At 38.8% G+C, this 17,840-nt stretch overlaps 1 protein-coding gene across 4 annotated transcripts in view; it reads right to left on the reverse strand.

Moving 5' to 3' along the window:
- LOC126180116 (IQ domain-containing protein E-like) overlaps positions 1–17,840 on the reverse strand; it is a 288,384-nt gene that overhangs the window by 243,412 nt on the left and 27,132 nt on the right. For all 4 annotated transcript variants that reach the window (XR_007536687.1, XM_049924668.1, XM_049924667.1 and 1 more), the window contains exons 2-3: positions 3,975–4,124; positions 3,701–3,892 (exon numbers count right to left, since the gene is read on the reverse strand). Coding sequence is in view for 3 of the 4 variants with exons in the window: in XM_049924668.1 (XP_049780625.1) it covers positions 3,701–3,892; positions 3,975–4,124 (342 nt within the window). In the remaining variant the exon portion in view is untranslated. The remainder of the gene's footprint in view (positions 1–3,700; positions 3,893–3,974; positions 4,125–17,840) is intronic.

Here is a 17,840-nt window from a genome sequence, read left to right on the forward strand (position 1 = left end):
GCATCCAAACGATTCCGCAAGCTTGGAGCAGCGCCTGTGGCAGGATGTACTGAGTATGGCTGACCATGGAGCTCTGTTTCTGCATTTCCTGAGGCGGTAACTTTCTTTATCCATCGCCCAAATATACTCCTATCAACTGCATCATCACCATACACTGCAGAGAAATGTTTATGGATGTTCACCACACTTTCTTTTTCTGCTGCTCACAAGAATTCAATAACAGCACACTGCTTGTTAAGTGAATCATATGTAGATACAAATTTGACTCTGTACTATGGATCTACCATCTGCCAGAATGGTCCAAAACCTCACCAGCACAGAGAACAAACATCAAATGTGAAGCACCAACAAGAACATTTGCCTATGTATATTAATGGCTTTAAAAAAAAAAAAAATGAAAAAAAGTGGTGCGTTACTTATTGATATTAGGATGGCTAAAGTTGCTTTAGGCCTTAAATTCACTAAAGAAAAAAACTGTTTTAAAAAAAAAATAAAAAATAAAAAAAAAGTGGTGCGTTACTTATTGATATTAGGATGGCTAAAGTTGCTTTAGGCCTTAAATTCACTAAAGAAAAAAACTGTTGCTAGTATTTTGGACAGTACGCGGCAGGAAGGCTGCCTGAGAGTTGCATTCCATGAGTAACAGGTAAGCTTTTGTAATCTTGATCACACTGCGAGCACTGTTGAAGGAATTCATTTTAGTGACAAGAAAAGGAATAGTTCAAAGGGTGTTGCTGAAGCAAGTCAGCTCCTTCTCATGGGTTTATCGAGAAACAAATAACTGTCTGGCAAGGAAACTGTTTCATTGTGCACAATCAGGCCATTTTGCCAGAAATTGTGTGGTACATAAAGAGAATCATACAAGCTGACACCAGGAGTGGGCTGCTCTCCGTCTTGGTGCTTACTGGGTGCCACCAGGCTGTTGTTGGTTGTTGCGGGTGTGTGCCTTAATTACTGAAGGGCCAGTGTGTGCACTTTGTCACTCTGGCAACAATTTGAGTTTAATGATTTTACAATGGTTCTTAAGGTACAGAAACATTTGTGAATTTCCTGAACTAACAACAGTGAAGCAAATGTGCCTTTCAATTAATGCCGAGTCTGTTCCTATTGTAAGTCGAGTGAGGGCTCACATTAGGATTTATGATTTCTCGTGATCATTACATTTGCTATCATGAATTGTCTGTCTGTTGATGTCATTTTGGGTTGTGGCTTTCTTGATAAGGCAAACTGCTTGTTGTATTTTGCATATAGATCATTCTGGTTTAAGTTTAGTTCAGGTCAGAGGTATCAGTTTTGCAATTATTCTATGGTTGGGGTTAATTATGTACAAACAAGTGAAGTGGAGTTTGATTTTGCTCATTTGAAGAGAGAAGAGTCTGAGCACTTGATGAGGGTTTTGGAACAATTTCCCAATGTTCTTACTAAGCGTCTGTGGGTTACCAACTGCATTCATTACTGAATCCCTCAGCTGAATGAGAGTGAGGTTTACCCTTGCACTTAGCAGACTGGGACATCAGCATTACCATGGCTGTACCTATATTCCTTATGGAATCCGCATGCAGCTCCACAGATGAAATTGACTGATGTCGATAAAAAGTCACATCCATGAGGCAGAAATCCACTGTTTCGCTTCCTGGACTGACCTGTCATCAGTGCCTCAGCTCACTGCTAGAAGAAGCCTTGCCAAAACCCATGGCAGTGACACCAGAGCAGCCACTGCCAACTTTAGGCGAATGATAGCATATGTAAAATTAAATTGAGCTACCGTACTTGAGATCGAGCAAGCACCAAACTGGCTCAACTGCAATCAAATCTTGTACAGAATAAAGAATTTGTACAGTTGATGGTTAAGACTCAGTTCTTCAAGCTCCTGACAGCTGTAGCAAGTCACCCCAATAAAATATTACAAAGGATATAATTACAGTTTTCAGCTTTCTCTTGACTGTTAGTTATAGCTAAAACATCCATAATACACGTGTACCCTCCCATTTCTTTGATTTTGAGTTTGTTCCATATATTCAGATCATTTATCTCTTGAATGTGATATTCGAGAAAGAGAGAAAGAAAAGGATAATACGTTTTAATATTCCATCAATGACAAAGTCATTAGAAATGGAACATATGCTCAGAATGGACAAAGATGGAGACGGAAAAGTGTCCTTTTCAAAGGTACATATCCCTGTATCCTGCACATGATAACCAACATTTTGATGGCAAGACAGAAATTTGAACAATTATGTTTACTCCCTGTATACCACTACTGTTTGTACTCATGCCTACTTTATGTCAATTTACAATATCAATTAATTTATAGATATGTTTGATGGTTACATATAAGAAGCTGGAAGAAACCTCTGGATTCAGAACATCAGCTTCATTACATATTATACAATTAATGTAACTTTTTGAGTACTGCTTTTTTCCTTCTCTATTCCAAAAACAGACTACAAACATAAGTTACATTAGCAATGAAATGCTACATGTAGATCACTGTACAAATACCTTAAGCTGCTGGTTACATATGAAGTTTAACAAGAGTAGTAGTTCAAGTAACATTTATGATGTTGTAATCGGACACACTTAGCTAGTGTACATCTGCAGGGGAAAAAATTGCAACTCTAGTGTAAAACAACATTGTTTGCTTTTCACAACTATAGTGCATGAAAGAAACAAAATATCATTGAATTAACATATTATAAAAATGAATATAAATTTTTTATGAATCATAGATTCTTCTTCTGTGAGATAAGATCTTTTCTGTATGGTCAGTAGCTCTCACAGTCAGTGAAAGCGATGAGTTCTATACTTGAATACAAATGGAAAATTACCTCTCATCAGATGGTAGCTGGGTGTATTTTGTCCCATAGACCTACATTGTTTCCGGATTACATGTAAATTGAAAGGGGATGACTGCATACAGCTGAAGGGGGGCATTAAGCGGAATCAGTGGTGATGAGCAAAAATGTGTGCCGGACCAGGATTCAAACCCAGGATCTCCTGCTTATTACGCAGGGGCGATACCCACTGTGCCATCTGGGACACAGCATTATTGCAACTGCATGGACTATCTCAGTATGCCTCACGGCAAATCCACACTCCCACCAAGCACCACCTATCTGCAGTTGCTACCCATACTCCTGTTGGCTACTTTGAGATTCCCACAGGAGGTCAGACATAGTGGTGCATTCGCACTGAAGATTGCCCAGCCAGGCATATGAATTATTTGAATCCATGGTGTCTGTTTCTTTAAAAGAACTGACACCACACACATCCACAAAAAACAAAACAAAACAATAAGTATTGTACATACAGTGTTTCACAAGTGCGGGATCTGCATGGTGTCTCTCCTTTCAAAGGAACAGACACCATGCATTCAAGTTATTTCCAGATTATTAATTCCAAAAGTAAATGTGCAACTTGTTATTGCTGTGCATTTTAGAATATAACATACATTGAAGAAATTGTCCATCAATGAAAGGCATTCTACTCAACAAATATGTACTTACATAATGGCAGATTAAAATTAAGGTGTACACATAGACTGAACAGGGATGGTATGATACACTATCAATAATAGAACTCTCTGCTAATGAAGAACCCATAATGATGGATAAAAGCAGAAAAATAAACTACAAATTGATATTTTGAATGTAACTAGTAACACATTTAATTGTTAAATAAGACAGGATGAAACCTATACCTCCTTGTGGTGCAATGATTTCTGTGCTCTTGACACCTGTACATTTTGAACATCTGTGTCATTTATTTTCTGCAGTTTCTGTATAAAACTATCTCTCTCAACAATTTTTTTCTCCAAGTGTTTGTTCTGTTTTGTTAACTCCATTATCAGAGTGACTGCTTTATCTGAAACGATCTGCATGATTCGTGAGTTCTGAAATGATAGCAACCACATAACTGATGCTCACAGAAAATCACAGGAATAGTAGCAGTAACAAATTGGTACACTGACATACATTTATTGGATTCATTAGGTGTTCAATTTGTTGATCTCTTGTGCGCACTGCTTCCTCCATCTTAAGCAACTGGATTTTCTGTTTTTGGTTTTCATCTTTTAGATTAGAAACATATGATTTCAAATGACTTATTTCATCCCAGAGGTCTTCCTGCAATTTGAAATTACTATCAATAATCAGACAATTTCTGGTGAAAATTATACAAAAAATAGATGAACAACTTGCGCTTATCAAAAACAAGTACACCAAACTGTTGGAAGTATAACAAAAAGACAGTAAAAGTCAGTTCATGAGGGAAGTCATGTGGAGGTATAAAAAGGAAACAGAAATTTGGTAGCAATAAACTTTTTTTCTTCTACTGCCAACTTATTTGAAGTAGTTCAGCAGCTTTATAGAATTAAATATACACAGATGTCAGAATCATAAATTAGGAAAAAAAAAAAAAAAAAAAAAAAAAAAAAAACAAATCCCACTGCATACCCAGAAGTTATTCTGGTTCACATTACTACAGCTAAGGTGATTAGATACCTCAATATTGTCCTCACAATAAATTATGCTATCATTTGGAGCCCAACATCTCATAGTACATGAAAGGTACATTGCTTTCGTACAGCAACATAACTTCGCTGTGACCAGTATTGGTAACACAACACAATACCTACAGGGGTTGGACAAAAATCTGAAAAAACTGTGAGAAATGCATTCTTGAACATAAATTCAGATGATACCCAACATTGGAGGTTGCACTGTTGTATCTGACCACAAATGTCTCCTGTTCTGACGGCTTTGGATGACGATTTAAGTGTGAAGTAGATACCCAAACTTCCACTTCTTTTACGAGACGACTTACTTGAGATGCTCAGCCGATCTTCCTCCCTGGCTAGCCTGCTGCTGCAAACTCTCTTTCACTTCTTCTCCAAAGTATGATGCTAGGTACAGGAATCTCTTAAGACTCTTTCTACTTATAAAAATAAGTAGACATACAAAGTTTCATTTGCTTCAACTAACAACGTATATTTGAACTTCAAACATTTTACATATCCCAATCTTCACATAAATATATACTGTTTAGTATCTCATGTCTCCAAATGTCAGAAACAAACTAATTTACATATAAGAGAAAGGTGGCTTAGACACCCTGTCCATTCTCAACATGAATCAGGATACACGTCTTCCCTTCAACAAGGCTAAAACAAGAGTTTTTCTCAAGAGTAACTTCTCAACTGTTCTTGTTATTATAACAATGCTCACTGACACAATTAGCACAGAATAACATAGAAGCACCAAGGTTCTTCCGTACACTTTCACTAAAACTTCCATGGATTGCCCAACAAGTACTTGTCATTGCCGTTTGACCACTGTGTCTACCTTCTTCTCGCGACTGAATTTCAAACCCGCACACACAAACATGTGACATGCAGTAGGTAGGATTCTATCATCCCAAACTCACATCTACAATATCATGTGTTCGAGACAGTAGAAGGCTGAGTGGTTCTAGAATTTATGCAGAAATTCTCTAAACACTACAATGTGCAATGTCCTGAACACTTTGGAAGAGTCAGAAGTGGTTGGAACAGTGTTCCATGTAGTTTTGATTGCACTATGTTGGAGCTTAGTAAATCTGAACATCGGCAAATGGTTGGTGCTTGTTTGGTAGGTGTTTCCATAACCAAGAGAGCCAAAGTATTTGGCTTTTCAAGAGGCATTGCATCAAAGATGCATATAGGGAAAATGTTTTGTTGTTTTGGGGAAGGAGACCAGACAGCGAGGTCATCGGTCTCATCGGATTAGGGAAGGATGGGGAAGGAAGTCGGCCGTGCCCTTTGAAACGAACCATCCCGGCATTTGCCTGGAGCGATTTAGGGAAATCACGGAAAACCTAAATCAGGATGGCCGGACGCGGGATTGAACCGTCGTCCTCCCGAATGCTAGGGAAAATGGAAAAACATCATCTGCTATGACAAATGTAGAAGAAAATGTGTGCTGAGTGATCATTATGGACAATAACTGAAGAGGATTGTGATGAAAAAGAAGGAAGTCAGCAGAAAAAGTAATTGCAGAACTCAATGTCACACCTGTGAATCCTGTCAGCATCTAATCAACAAGAAGCGAGCTCCAGAAGCAGGTCACTGCAAGGCGAACTGGAACTCCAAAACCACTTATCAGTGCTGCAAAAGTCCATAAATGGAAAATGTGGTGCTGAAGCCATAAAACTGGATTAAGGAGCAATGGGAGAAAGTCATTTGGACAGATGATCTGTCTTTCAAACCATTTCCAGCTCCTTGCCAAGTTTATGTCCCAAGAATGAAACATGATGGGGATTTGGTGACAATTCTGGGCAGCCATACTGTGGTATTCCATGGGCCCCATGGTTACTATGCTAGCCCAAATCACTGCCAATGATTACATGGCCATTTTGCCTGATCGGGTCCATACCATGGCACAGTGTCTGTTCCCCAATGGTGATGCTGTGTGCTAAGGCAACAGGGTTTCTGCCCATGCAGCTAGCATCATCTAGGACTGGTTTTCTAAGCATGAGGATGAACTGTCGTATCTCCCCTGGACACCAAAGTCACAAGATCTCAAACTTACTGAGAGTGTGTGCTCTACTTTGGAGAGAAGGGTGTGTGATTGCTATCCATCTCCATCATCTTTACCTGAACATGCCACTATTTTGCAGGAAAAATAGTGTAAGATTCCCTTAAAAACAATACATGACATACATTTACCCAATCTCAGACAACTGGAAGCAGTTTTGAATGCCAACGGATTTCCAACACCATGTTAGTCACAGTAAAATGTTGTGTTTTAGGTGTTTCCATATTTCTGTCTAACACCTGTACTTAAGAACTTATAGTTCGTCAACACCTGTAGTGGGGTATCTTTCAATCACTAATCCACATTGCAGAAGTGTGAGACTGGATGTCTGTTACAGTGATACACATTATTCATTTGTTTATTTTTATTCATCTATTGAATACTGTACAGTATAGCATACTTCATGATACCAAATATCTTAAACACAAGGTTAAACTATATATATTTAAATGATTAATGGAAAATCTCATATAAAGATGTGAAACATATACTAACAAAGAGATAGAGGGGCTGGCCAGTACTTACCTCAGCTCAGTACAGCCGATAGATACACAAAAAACAGAACCGAAAATTTACGTTCCTAGCTTTCGGAACAAATCTTCCTTCATCAGGGAGGAGAGAGGGGAAAGAAAGGGAAGAAGGGAAAGTGGATTCAGTTACTCACAACCCAGGTTATGAAGCAACAGGGAAAGGAAAACAGGGAGGGTAGCAAGGATGGAGGCATGGTTGTCAGGGGGAAGCCAAAGATATTCTACTGCAAGTACTGTGCCAGCTTCAAACCAAAGACGATGCATACAGAAGTAAAGAGGTATACAGTATAAAGATAAACAAAACTATGTAGGATGAAAAGATGCGTGAATGGCTAAAGACGAAAGGGAAAGAGGAGAAGACTGAAGAGTAAATGGGAGTGAGGTTGTTTAACGTAGGTTCAGTCCAGGGGGATGGCGGGATGAAAGGATGTGTTGGAGTGCAAGTTCCCATCTCCGCAGTTCAGAGGGACTGGTGTTGGGTGGGAGAAGCCAAATGGCACATGTGGTGTAGCAGGTTCCTAGGTCCCTAGAATTATGCTGGAGGGCATGCTCTGCTACTGGGTATTGGACATCTCCTAGGCGGACAGTTCGTCTGTGTCCGTTCATGCGCTCAGCCAGTTTAGTTGTTGTCATACCAATGTAAAAGGCTGTGCAGTGCAGGCATGTCAGCTGATAAATGACATGTGTAGTTTCACATGTGGCCCTGCCTTGAATTGTGTATGTTTTACCAGTAGCGGGGCTGGAGTAGGTGGTTGTGGGGGGATGCATGGGGCAGGTTTTGCAGCGGGTTCGGTTACAGGGGTAGGAACCGCTGGGTAGAGAAGGTAGTCTGGGAATATTGTAGGGTTTAACAAGGATGTTACAGAGGTTAGGGGGCCGACGGAAGGCAACTCTGGGTGGTGTGGGGAGAATTTTGTCAAGGGATGATCTCATTTCAGGGGTTGACTTGGGAAAGTCATATCCCTGGTGGAGTAATTTGTTGATGTATTCAAGGCCAGGATAATATTGGGTGACAAGGGGGATGCTTCTGTGTGGTCTGGGGGTAGGAACATTGTTGTTGGATGGGGAGGAATGTATTGCTCGGGAGATCTGTTTGTGGACAAGGTCTGCAGGATAGTTGCGGGAGAGGAAAGCACTGGTCAGGTTATTGGTGTAATTGTTGAGGGATTCATCACTGGAGCAGATACGTTTGCCACGAATACCTAGGCTGTAGGGAAGGGAACGTTTGATGTGGAATGGATGGCAGCTATCAAAGTGAAGGTACTGTTGTTTGTTTGTGGGTTTGATGTGGACAGAGGTGTGGATGTGAGCTTCAACAAGATGAAGGTCAACATCCAGGAAGGTGGCTTGGGTTTTGGAGAAGGACCAGGTGAAATTCAGATTCGAAAGTTTTTTACTTTATTTACTGCATTATGGATATAGTGATCATTATGTTTTGTTTTTTAGTTTGTTTGTTAACATCTCTTAACATGCTTTTATACTTATGTACATTATTACACATGTTTATCTGTTGGGGGACTCATACATTTCAAGTATTATTATTATTTTTTCTGATACAAAACTTTAACTTTTTAGGGGCCCAGCTATTTGCAATCATCCTAGTGGTATCTAATGTATATAAAGTGAAAGTTGCTTCAGAGAACAGTACTAAAGTGTCCAAAAATGAAGTGAAAATATCAGCTGTATTTACAGCTGAAAGGCACCAGACTACTACATTATTTGACAATTTATTAAACTCATTTATGTTATCCTTATTGCAGAATCTTCATTTGTTTTTAAGCTTTGTATTTTCAGAAACTGTTCCTTTAATATTGATTCTGATGGTTAGAGACTTGTGATCACTAAATCCTGGATTACATACTCTTATTAATGCAGCATATTTATCCTTGTTAAGCAATCTGTGGCCTAAGGCTTTCTAAATGGTTTGTGAGATGTAGTTGGGGCATTTACTACTGTTTCTAGATTAACACTCTTATTAGATATAACAGTTTGCAATTTTGTGCGAAAAGTTCTACATTCATATCACCATAAACCACTGGCTTGCAATTCACTGCCCTTACTTCATCTAAGATGGCTTGCAATGTTTCCACTGATATTTCAGTTTCCTAATGAAATATAGGGCACAGTTCTGACCATTGTTTATGTTTGAGACTGTTACTGCTGTGGTTACAAAGTTCTTGTCAATACTCAGTGAGATCATGTTAGTCACACTATTGAAATTAATATTACTTCAATAAATGAAAAGTACCAGTTTGCTTTTCATTTATTATAATGTTGTTCTACCAAGAACTGATGGAAGATTCAGTTAACATAATATTATATCTATCATAGATGGTTACTACTACACATAAGCTGAAAGATCCCCATAGGAGAGATTAGTCTGAGTCTAGTAAGAGCCATTGTTATGAAAGGCACAATATGGCAATATCTTGCAATTTAATCACTGCTAACACATTTAATTCATCTGTTTGGTTATATCAAGACTTGACAGCACGGTGGTAGATTTTTGGTACAGTGGTATAATTTTCTTAATTATTGCATGGAATGTTTAAAATACTACTCCTCTTTAGTTTGAATGTTGTGAATTTAATACAGTTGTTGAAAACATATTTTTTAGCTCTATAGTGCCAAAAGGTATATCATTTCCCAAGACCACGTGGCTTTAAATAAGAAGCCCACTTTTCTATTATCACAAGAAGTTAAAGATGTCTACATGGGGCACAAGACACAGAAGATGTCTGCAAAGAGGACAAGAAACTGGAAATGTCTACAAGAAACTAGATCCACACAGACCTAGTTCCACAATAAGCTAACCACAACTATGACAGAATTTCAATGTAACACTAGTAGCTTCACCTGGCAAATACAGCAATTTTCGCATAGTGTACAGGTTACACCTGCAGCAGTATAGGACCTAGGTGGTGTAACTCAGAAGCAACTACATATGATGAAGCCAAAAGCAGCCATAAGAACTTGAGTCTGAGTCTCACCACACCATATCTGCTTCAAGTGTTATTCAAGTGTGCCTCTCTTTGGATAGTTTCCCTCCACTACCAATGATGAAAGCTGTGCTTGGATATGGATGCAGTGATCATCATCTGTAGGTGCTTGAGAACTTTTCAGTAAATATGCTATTCACAGCTAGAAAACCTGCTGTGAAATACAATAAAAAATGTCATCAACTGCTCAAGTATATAATGTGACACAGGAAACAAACTTTTATCTTACTGATTTGTACCACACCACAAATGTGTTCTTCAAGAGGCACACTTGTTATCAGATTTTGTAATAAACATGCGATTATTTCTTCCCTGCTTTCATTAAGTTCAAAACAAACACAAACTACTGCAATGGCCATATCACAATGTTAACTGTACTCACTGCACCACATCAGAGTACTATGTATGACAGCCAAAGGAGAGAGGAAGGCTACATATGATATTTTGTTGTGAAATGAATGTATCTCTATCAGGAAATGATCTCTATCACAAGTTTTGCAGTCTAGTTACCCATGACAACTATAGAGGGATTTAGGAGGCAGTCTTCTGGTCATCAGGTTGACATTCAGCTCTCTCACCTGGGTATTGTGGGTTCGATAAGTTGGCGAGGACTACAGGAAACCATAAAAGCTGAAGATGGCTGCAGCAAGACAGATGTCATTCACGAAAACTTTCTATTGTTCCAGTGAAGTAGGACAAATATAGTGGCATGCACTCATCCAGAGGCACAGCATGGACCTCGACAGTGAAGCCTCTGTAACTCCATTTATGCAGATGGTTCCAAGACCTCAGCTGTTCAGTATAAAACGTTGAATCAAACCATCTTAAGCTGATAAATTTCCAGTGGTTATCAGGTTGACAGTTTCGGTGTTACATTACACGCAAAGTGTTGTCATGAAGACATCAGTAGCTGCTATGCTTAGTGTGACCCAAAAGTGATGCGACCTTCTTTGGTAAACATTCTCTATGGCAGAGTGTCTGGTGCTAGTGCAGTGGTCTTGAGTCATAATGTTGTTTGTGAGTCAGCTAGGATCTGTCCATCGAGGGTGAGTGACAGAGGTGTAGACATTTGAGGCATGAACCCTGGTCCATCATCTGACTGGTGGCATCTGAGGCAGGCAGGTAACCTGTGGCTCCATGGCTGGAGGGGCCTCAGTTCAACCCTCAGACAATCAATGCAGTGGCTTAACTTCATAAAGGACAGTTTTGTCAGGATGACATTGGAGTGATAGTAACCTCACAGCTGCAGCTGACACTGTGATGGATGTTGCTTCAGTATGGCCAGTAGTGATATGCACTAAAGAAGATTTATTGTGATGTCGTGTCATGTGTGTCACATGCAGACGTGCCCCTGGTTTCAGTTACTAGCTGAGCACTGACCAGCAGATTAGCGGTGATGCCCAGCAGGCACCACGATGTAATGTTGTTGCAGCATATTGTAGCAGGTGTCTTTTTTAGAGCAACAAGTCCACCTATGTTTGTGACATTATAGGGGTCATCATATGACGATATTCGAGAATTTTGCTGTGTTTGGAAGTAACGGTCATGTAGAATCGACTAAATGATAAAACTTCTGCTATTTCACTGTGTTTTACTACCTTTTGGACACTATTGCTATTTTGGCTCTACAGTCAAAATTGTAAAAGGTTTTAATATTTCATATGACGTATAAGGCAAGCAAAACGTGAGTGGGTACCCAAAAATAACCGGAATCAAACTGTTACACACGCATGCTTTGTAGTTACACATAGTGCCGCTAAGTGGTATTAGTTTGGGGTACCCACATCACTTAGTAAACTGGCGTCAGTTGGAGTTCAGTGGTGTGCTTGCGGTGCTTTGTTGATTGTGTTCTTATTTTAACCCTTTGGCAATTAATGGCATGGCCAACAAAAAGGATCAAAGAATCTGTGTGAAATTTTGTTTTCTGTTACAAAAAACTGCAGCTGAGACAGTTGGGGTGCTTTAGAAAATCTTTGATGATGATGCTTTGGAGAAATCACAGGTCTACAAGGGGTTTTCTCGTTTCAAATCTGGCAACATGTCAACTGAAGACGTGCTATGCCCCGGTCGTCCTCCGACAGGAAGAAATGACGAAAACATTTCCACAATTAAACATGCAATTGGTGAAGATCGTAAAAGGACCACTGATCAAGTTTCTGTGGAAATAAAAATGTCATGGAGTACTGTCCAGGGAATTTTACCAAAGTTTTGCATGTGAGACGGGTGTCTAAAAAATTTGTTCCTCGCTTGCTCAAAGAGAAAATGGAAAGAATGCTTGCCATGAATCAAAGAGTCAAGTGCAGAATGATTCAAATTTCCTTTAAAGAACTGTGGCTGGGAATGAGAGTTAGTGGTATGGGTATGATCCAGGGACAAAGCAAGTGTCGAACCAACAGAGAACTGAAATGTCACCATGAGCAAAGAGAGCATGTAAAGTGTGATCCAATGTGAAAACAATACTGCTTTGTTTGGTTTTTTTTTATGTCAATGGCATCATCCACAAGGAATTATTTCCTCAAGGATGGACAGTGAATTAAAATTTTTATCTGCACATGTTACGAAGATAAAGAGAGAGCATGCGACAAAAATGGCCAGAACTGTGGAGAATAGAAACAGTTTGTGGAGAAATGGGAACTGGTGCTCCACCTTGACAATGCTCCGGCCCACACAGCTCTGACACTCCATGGCAAAAAAAAACAACATGGTGCTTGTGCCTGGCTCTGTCTATTTTTTTTTTTTTTTTTTTTTTTTAGTAGATCAGACAGCGAGGTCATCGGTCTCATCGGATTAGGGAAGGACGGGGAAGGAAGTCGGCCGTGCCCTTTGAAAGGAACCATCCCGGCATTTGTCTGGAGCGATTTAGGGAAATCACGGAAAACCTAAATCAGGACGGCCGGACACGGGATTGAACCGTCGTCCTCCCGAATGCGAGTCCAGTGTCTAACCACTGCGCCACCTCGCTCGGTTTTTTTTTTTTTTTTTTTTTTTTTTTTTTTTTCCACGGATGAGGCAAACTCTGAAAGGAAAGCAATTCAGTGATGTGGATGATGCCAAAGAAAACACACTAATGGCTTTGAACAGCATTCTGCCTCAAGAGTTCCAGGCCTGTTTTCAACAATGGCAAAAGCATTGGGAAAAGTGCATTAATGCATATGGGCAATGCTTTGGACTAATGTATTGTAAGTGTAGAGTCAAATAAAAATGCAAACTAACAAAAATTCTGGTTATTTTTGAGTCCCCCCTCATAAATAATTCTTACATAAGAACATTATACATTTGACTGTGAAAGTCTCTTTCATTTCTTGGAATTTCATTCATTCATTGTATTCCACAGATTGGATCTAGAACCTTCAGGGATATGGAACAAATGAAAGTATATATTACTGACAGACAAACTGATTATAGAAACTTAATATGTACACTGTAGAAATCAAATAATAATCAATGCTATTCATGGTTATGCCAGTTAAATTTGACCAGGTAATTAAATCAATAGCTACTACTTTGGGGGGAGGGGAGGGGGGGTGCTTCCTTAATCATTTTAAGTAGCTGCTGTTTATCTCCTACTTGTAGTTTAACATTTACTTTGATTACATGGGATTTTTAAAAAAAGTCCTCGTCTTGATACATTACTACTTTTCATGCATTTTGACTGGAGTACTGCTACTTGGCATGTATCCAACAGGAATATTCAGTCCCTCAATCTAGATAATTCAAAGGTGGTGTGGCTAATGAGGAAAGTGTTTAGTTTTATTTTGAACTGTTATGGATTCCCAAATTCTTAGATTACATTGGATGATAACCCGTTGAATACCTTTGCATCAGAGTAAGAAACTCCACTCTGAATCCTAGACAAGAATGTAAGGTATATTTCAAAACATTTTTGTCTCTTGGGTTGTGACAAGAACACATTACAGTGCATATGAAACAGGTTTTTATTGTCAGGAACAAAAATCATTTTGGAGTAAATGTACTTTACAAGATCAGTGGTTATCTTTTTTCCACAATATTCTTACTGGTCCCTTTTGCTGAATAAATACTTTTTTTCACTTTAGATGCATTGCCCCAGAAGGTCCAAGAGGAGAAAAAAACTGGGACAAACCGGCGCAAAGCATCAGTCACTGTCAACAAAATGCAAACAAAAGATACAGGCAAGGTAAGCTGTGCTCGTTTCTCAGTCTTTCATCAAAATATACAATCTATCAGAAACAAAGTGCAACAGTTAGAAGTGGAACTACAAACTTTAAACAGTTCAGTCACATGCATTACTGAACGTTGGTGTAGAGGAACTGAAATAACATTAATAAATTTAAACTCATATATACTAGCATGTCATTATAGTAGAACCACCATTAGAGGTGGTGGATCATGTATATATGTTAAGCAAGGAATTGCCTATAAAATTAGAAATGATATTAATTCTGTAAGTGAGGAAAAACACATAGAAATATCAGCCATAGAGATAAGCAAGACACATGAGGCACAAAGGTTAACTATAATATGTATTTACCGTTCACCCAGTGGTGATATAGATACTTTCACTGCAAAACTAATCCAGATTCTAGACATGGCTTCGAATCCTAAAGGGAAGGTTCTCATTTGTGGAGACTTAAATATAAACACACAAAACCCAGATAGATTCTGTAACTCATTCTTGAATATATTGTGCTGTTATAAGTTATCACCATTAGTTAACAGAGCCACGAGGATAGCCAAGAACTCATCATTAACAATTGATCACATCATCACAGACACAGATAAAGAAAGTTGTGAAATTATTGTAGATAACCTTGGCCTTTCTGATCACGCCTGTCAAATCCTAAAATTAAACATAAATATAGACAATACAACTAAAACATACACATACAGAAGGGTTTTCTCCAAACCAAACAGATCAGAATTTGCCAAGCAAATAAACAGTATAACTTGGGAAGAAGTGTATGCTGAAACTAGTGTAAATAAGAAATTTTCTAAATTCATGTCATTATTTAAACTCAGATTTGATGAAGCATTCTCAAAGGTGCAAACTGCAGTACACTCACAGAAAAGAAATACCTGGGTGACCAAAGGAATAAGGAAATCCTCTGCAACACTCAAACAACTGAACAGGTTAAAAAACTACCATAGTGATCCTGGTTTCCTAAACTACTACCGCACATACAAAAGAATATACAGAAGAGTATTACGAGATGCAAAAAAAGCCCACAATGACAGTATTATAGAAAAGGCAGAAAATAAAATTAAAGCAGCCTGGACTGTTACCAAACAGGAAACAAACAGTAATAAATTAAAAGCAGTAAACATTCAAATTAAACATAATGGTGCTATTATACATAACCCAAATACACTAGTAAATACCGTAAATGAGTACTTCAGCAGTGTTGCTACCAAGCTACAGCAAAAGTTTGGCAAAAAACAGCCTGAACAAAAATTGAACTATATGGATAACTCAATGTTACTGTTACCAACTTCTACACAAGAAGTAAGGATGGTTGTGAAGAATATAAAGAATAAAACATCAGCAGGTTTAGATGAAGTGCCAGTGTGCTTACTGAAGGACTGCATTGACAGCATACAACATCCATTGGCACACATCATAAATGAATCTTTCAATGCAGGCTGCTTCCCAGAGTACTTAAAATGTGCAAAAGTCCTGCCTCTATTTAAGAAAGGCGAGCCAGAAAATATAGAAAACTATAGGCCCATCTCATTACTCTCATCCTTTTCCAAGGTAATAGAAAATATAATGAAAAAGAGACTAATGGATTTCCTAAACAAGTACAACCTACTGTGTAAAGAACAGTTTGGTTTCAGGCCAGGAAGAAGCACAGGTTCAGCAGTAGCTCACTTCACAAATTTTGTCTTAGAAGCACTTGACGAAAGTGAACATGTAACAGGCATATTCGTTGACCTTAGCAAAGCATTGGACACGGTAGACCACAAAATACTACTAAACAAAATGGAGGCACTAGGAATAAGGGGAACAGTAAATAATTGGTTTCAATCGTACTTGGAAAATAGGGTACAGTGTGTAGAGATCTCACAAATGAAGTTCAGCAGATTGACAAAACACATTTCCAAACCAGAACATAGGAGTCCCTCAGGGAAGTGTGTTAGGGCCAATACTCTTCCTAATATATATCAATGATTTTCCCCATTTTATTTTTCAAATACGGGGAAGCAATACTATTTGCAGATGATAGCAGCATCCTTATCAGTGATAAGTCACCAGACAAATTGAGAGACAAAGCTGAAGAAACTCTCGATCATGTATGCAAGTGGGTAGTAAGCAACAAATTAACCCTCAATATTAAAAAAACAAACAGTATTAATTTCCACATAAATAAAAAACATAATAGCATAGGCCTAAAAGTTAAAGATGAACTTATAGATCGTGTCACAAACACAAAATTCCTAGGAATGCATGTTGACTCACAGCTTAACTGGACTGACCACATTGCAGCACTAGAAAAGAAAATTGCTACTGCTTGCTATGCACTCCGGATAATTATGTCAGTATGTAATAGTTCATGTGCTAAGACTACATACTTTGCATATGTGCATTCAATAATTAGTTATGGCATAACCTTCTGGGGTACAAATGTGCAGAACATACAAGCAATTTTCAAGCTGCAAAAGAGGGCTGTACGAATAATAACAAAAAGCAGCAAGAGAGCTCACTGTACTGATTTATTCAAGACCATGGGAATCTTGACAGTACCATGTGAATACTTCTTTCAGACTGTGATATATATAAAGAAACACATTGACCAGTACACACAAAACAGATCTATACACCAACACTGGACTAGATCCTGCCACCATTTGCATCTCATACGAAAAAACAAAACAAAAACCGAAAATAGTTTATTATTTAATGGAATAAAAATGTATAATAGACTTCCAGAGGAGATCAAAGCTGAAACTGGAATACATGCCTTTAGGGAAGCTGCAAAAAGTTATTTAGCAGATAAATGTTACTATACTGTCAAAGAATACTGTAAATGACATGTGTTCACCTCAATTCATGCAAGAGTACCTTTGTAAATTTATATTTATCTGTAATTAAGATTGGTGTGTATTTGTTTTGTGTAATCCATGCAAAAATACATTTGTAAATTTATATTTATTTGTAACTGTTGTGACTCGCCGATTATTCAAAGTGCTGCCGCGCAATTACGCACGTCTTCTACGTGCGGCGCTGTCTGCCTGCCAGGCAGCAGCTGCGCCACCTAAGCAGCCAGCCAAGCAGCGGCCGCTAGACTGAGACTCAGTGTTTAATCGAATGCCGACTTGTACACAGGTCAACTTACTCAGTGACTTGTATGTGTGTTGTGTTGTCCGCAAATTGTGTTAAATTTGAAGATATAAAAATTGGCGACGAGGTAGTGGATTTTTCCTTTTCACCCTTGACTCACAGGGTTCCATGGCTACTGTCGAGCAACTATTGCAAAATCTCCTTGAACAGCAAACGCTTCTAACAGCGGCGATTCGCGATTTCGGCGCGGCGTCAAATGCGGGGCGTTTCTCGTCGTTGGCTGTACCTCCTTTTCCACCTTACGACGAGACGGCGGAAGACTGGTCTGATTATGAAAAACGTCTTCGACAGCACTTCTTGGCATTTCATGTCACGGACGAACAACCATGTAAGTCTCTGTTCCTTTCCTGGATTTCACCTCAAATGTATCGGTTGTTGTCGCAATTGGCTCCTTTGAAGGATCCTGCGTCTTTGTCCTTTG

The sequence above is a fragment of the Schistocerca cancellata genome, chromosome 1, assembly GCF_023864275.1.
Source record: "Schistocerca cancellata isolate TAMUIC-IGC-003103 chromosome 1, iqSchCanc2.1, whole genome shotgun sequence".
NCBI classification, from domain to species: domain Eukaryota; kingdom Metazoa; phylum Arthropoda; class Insecta; order Orthoptera; family Acrididae; genus Schistocerca; species Schistocerca cancellata.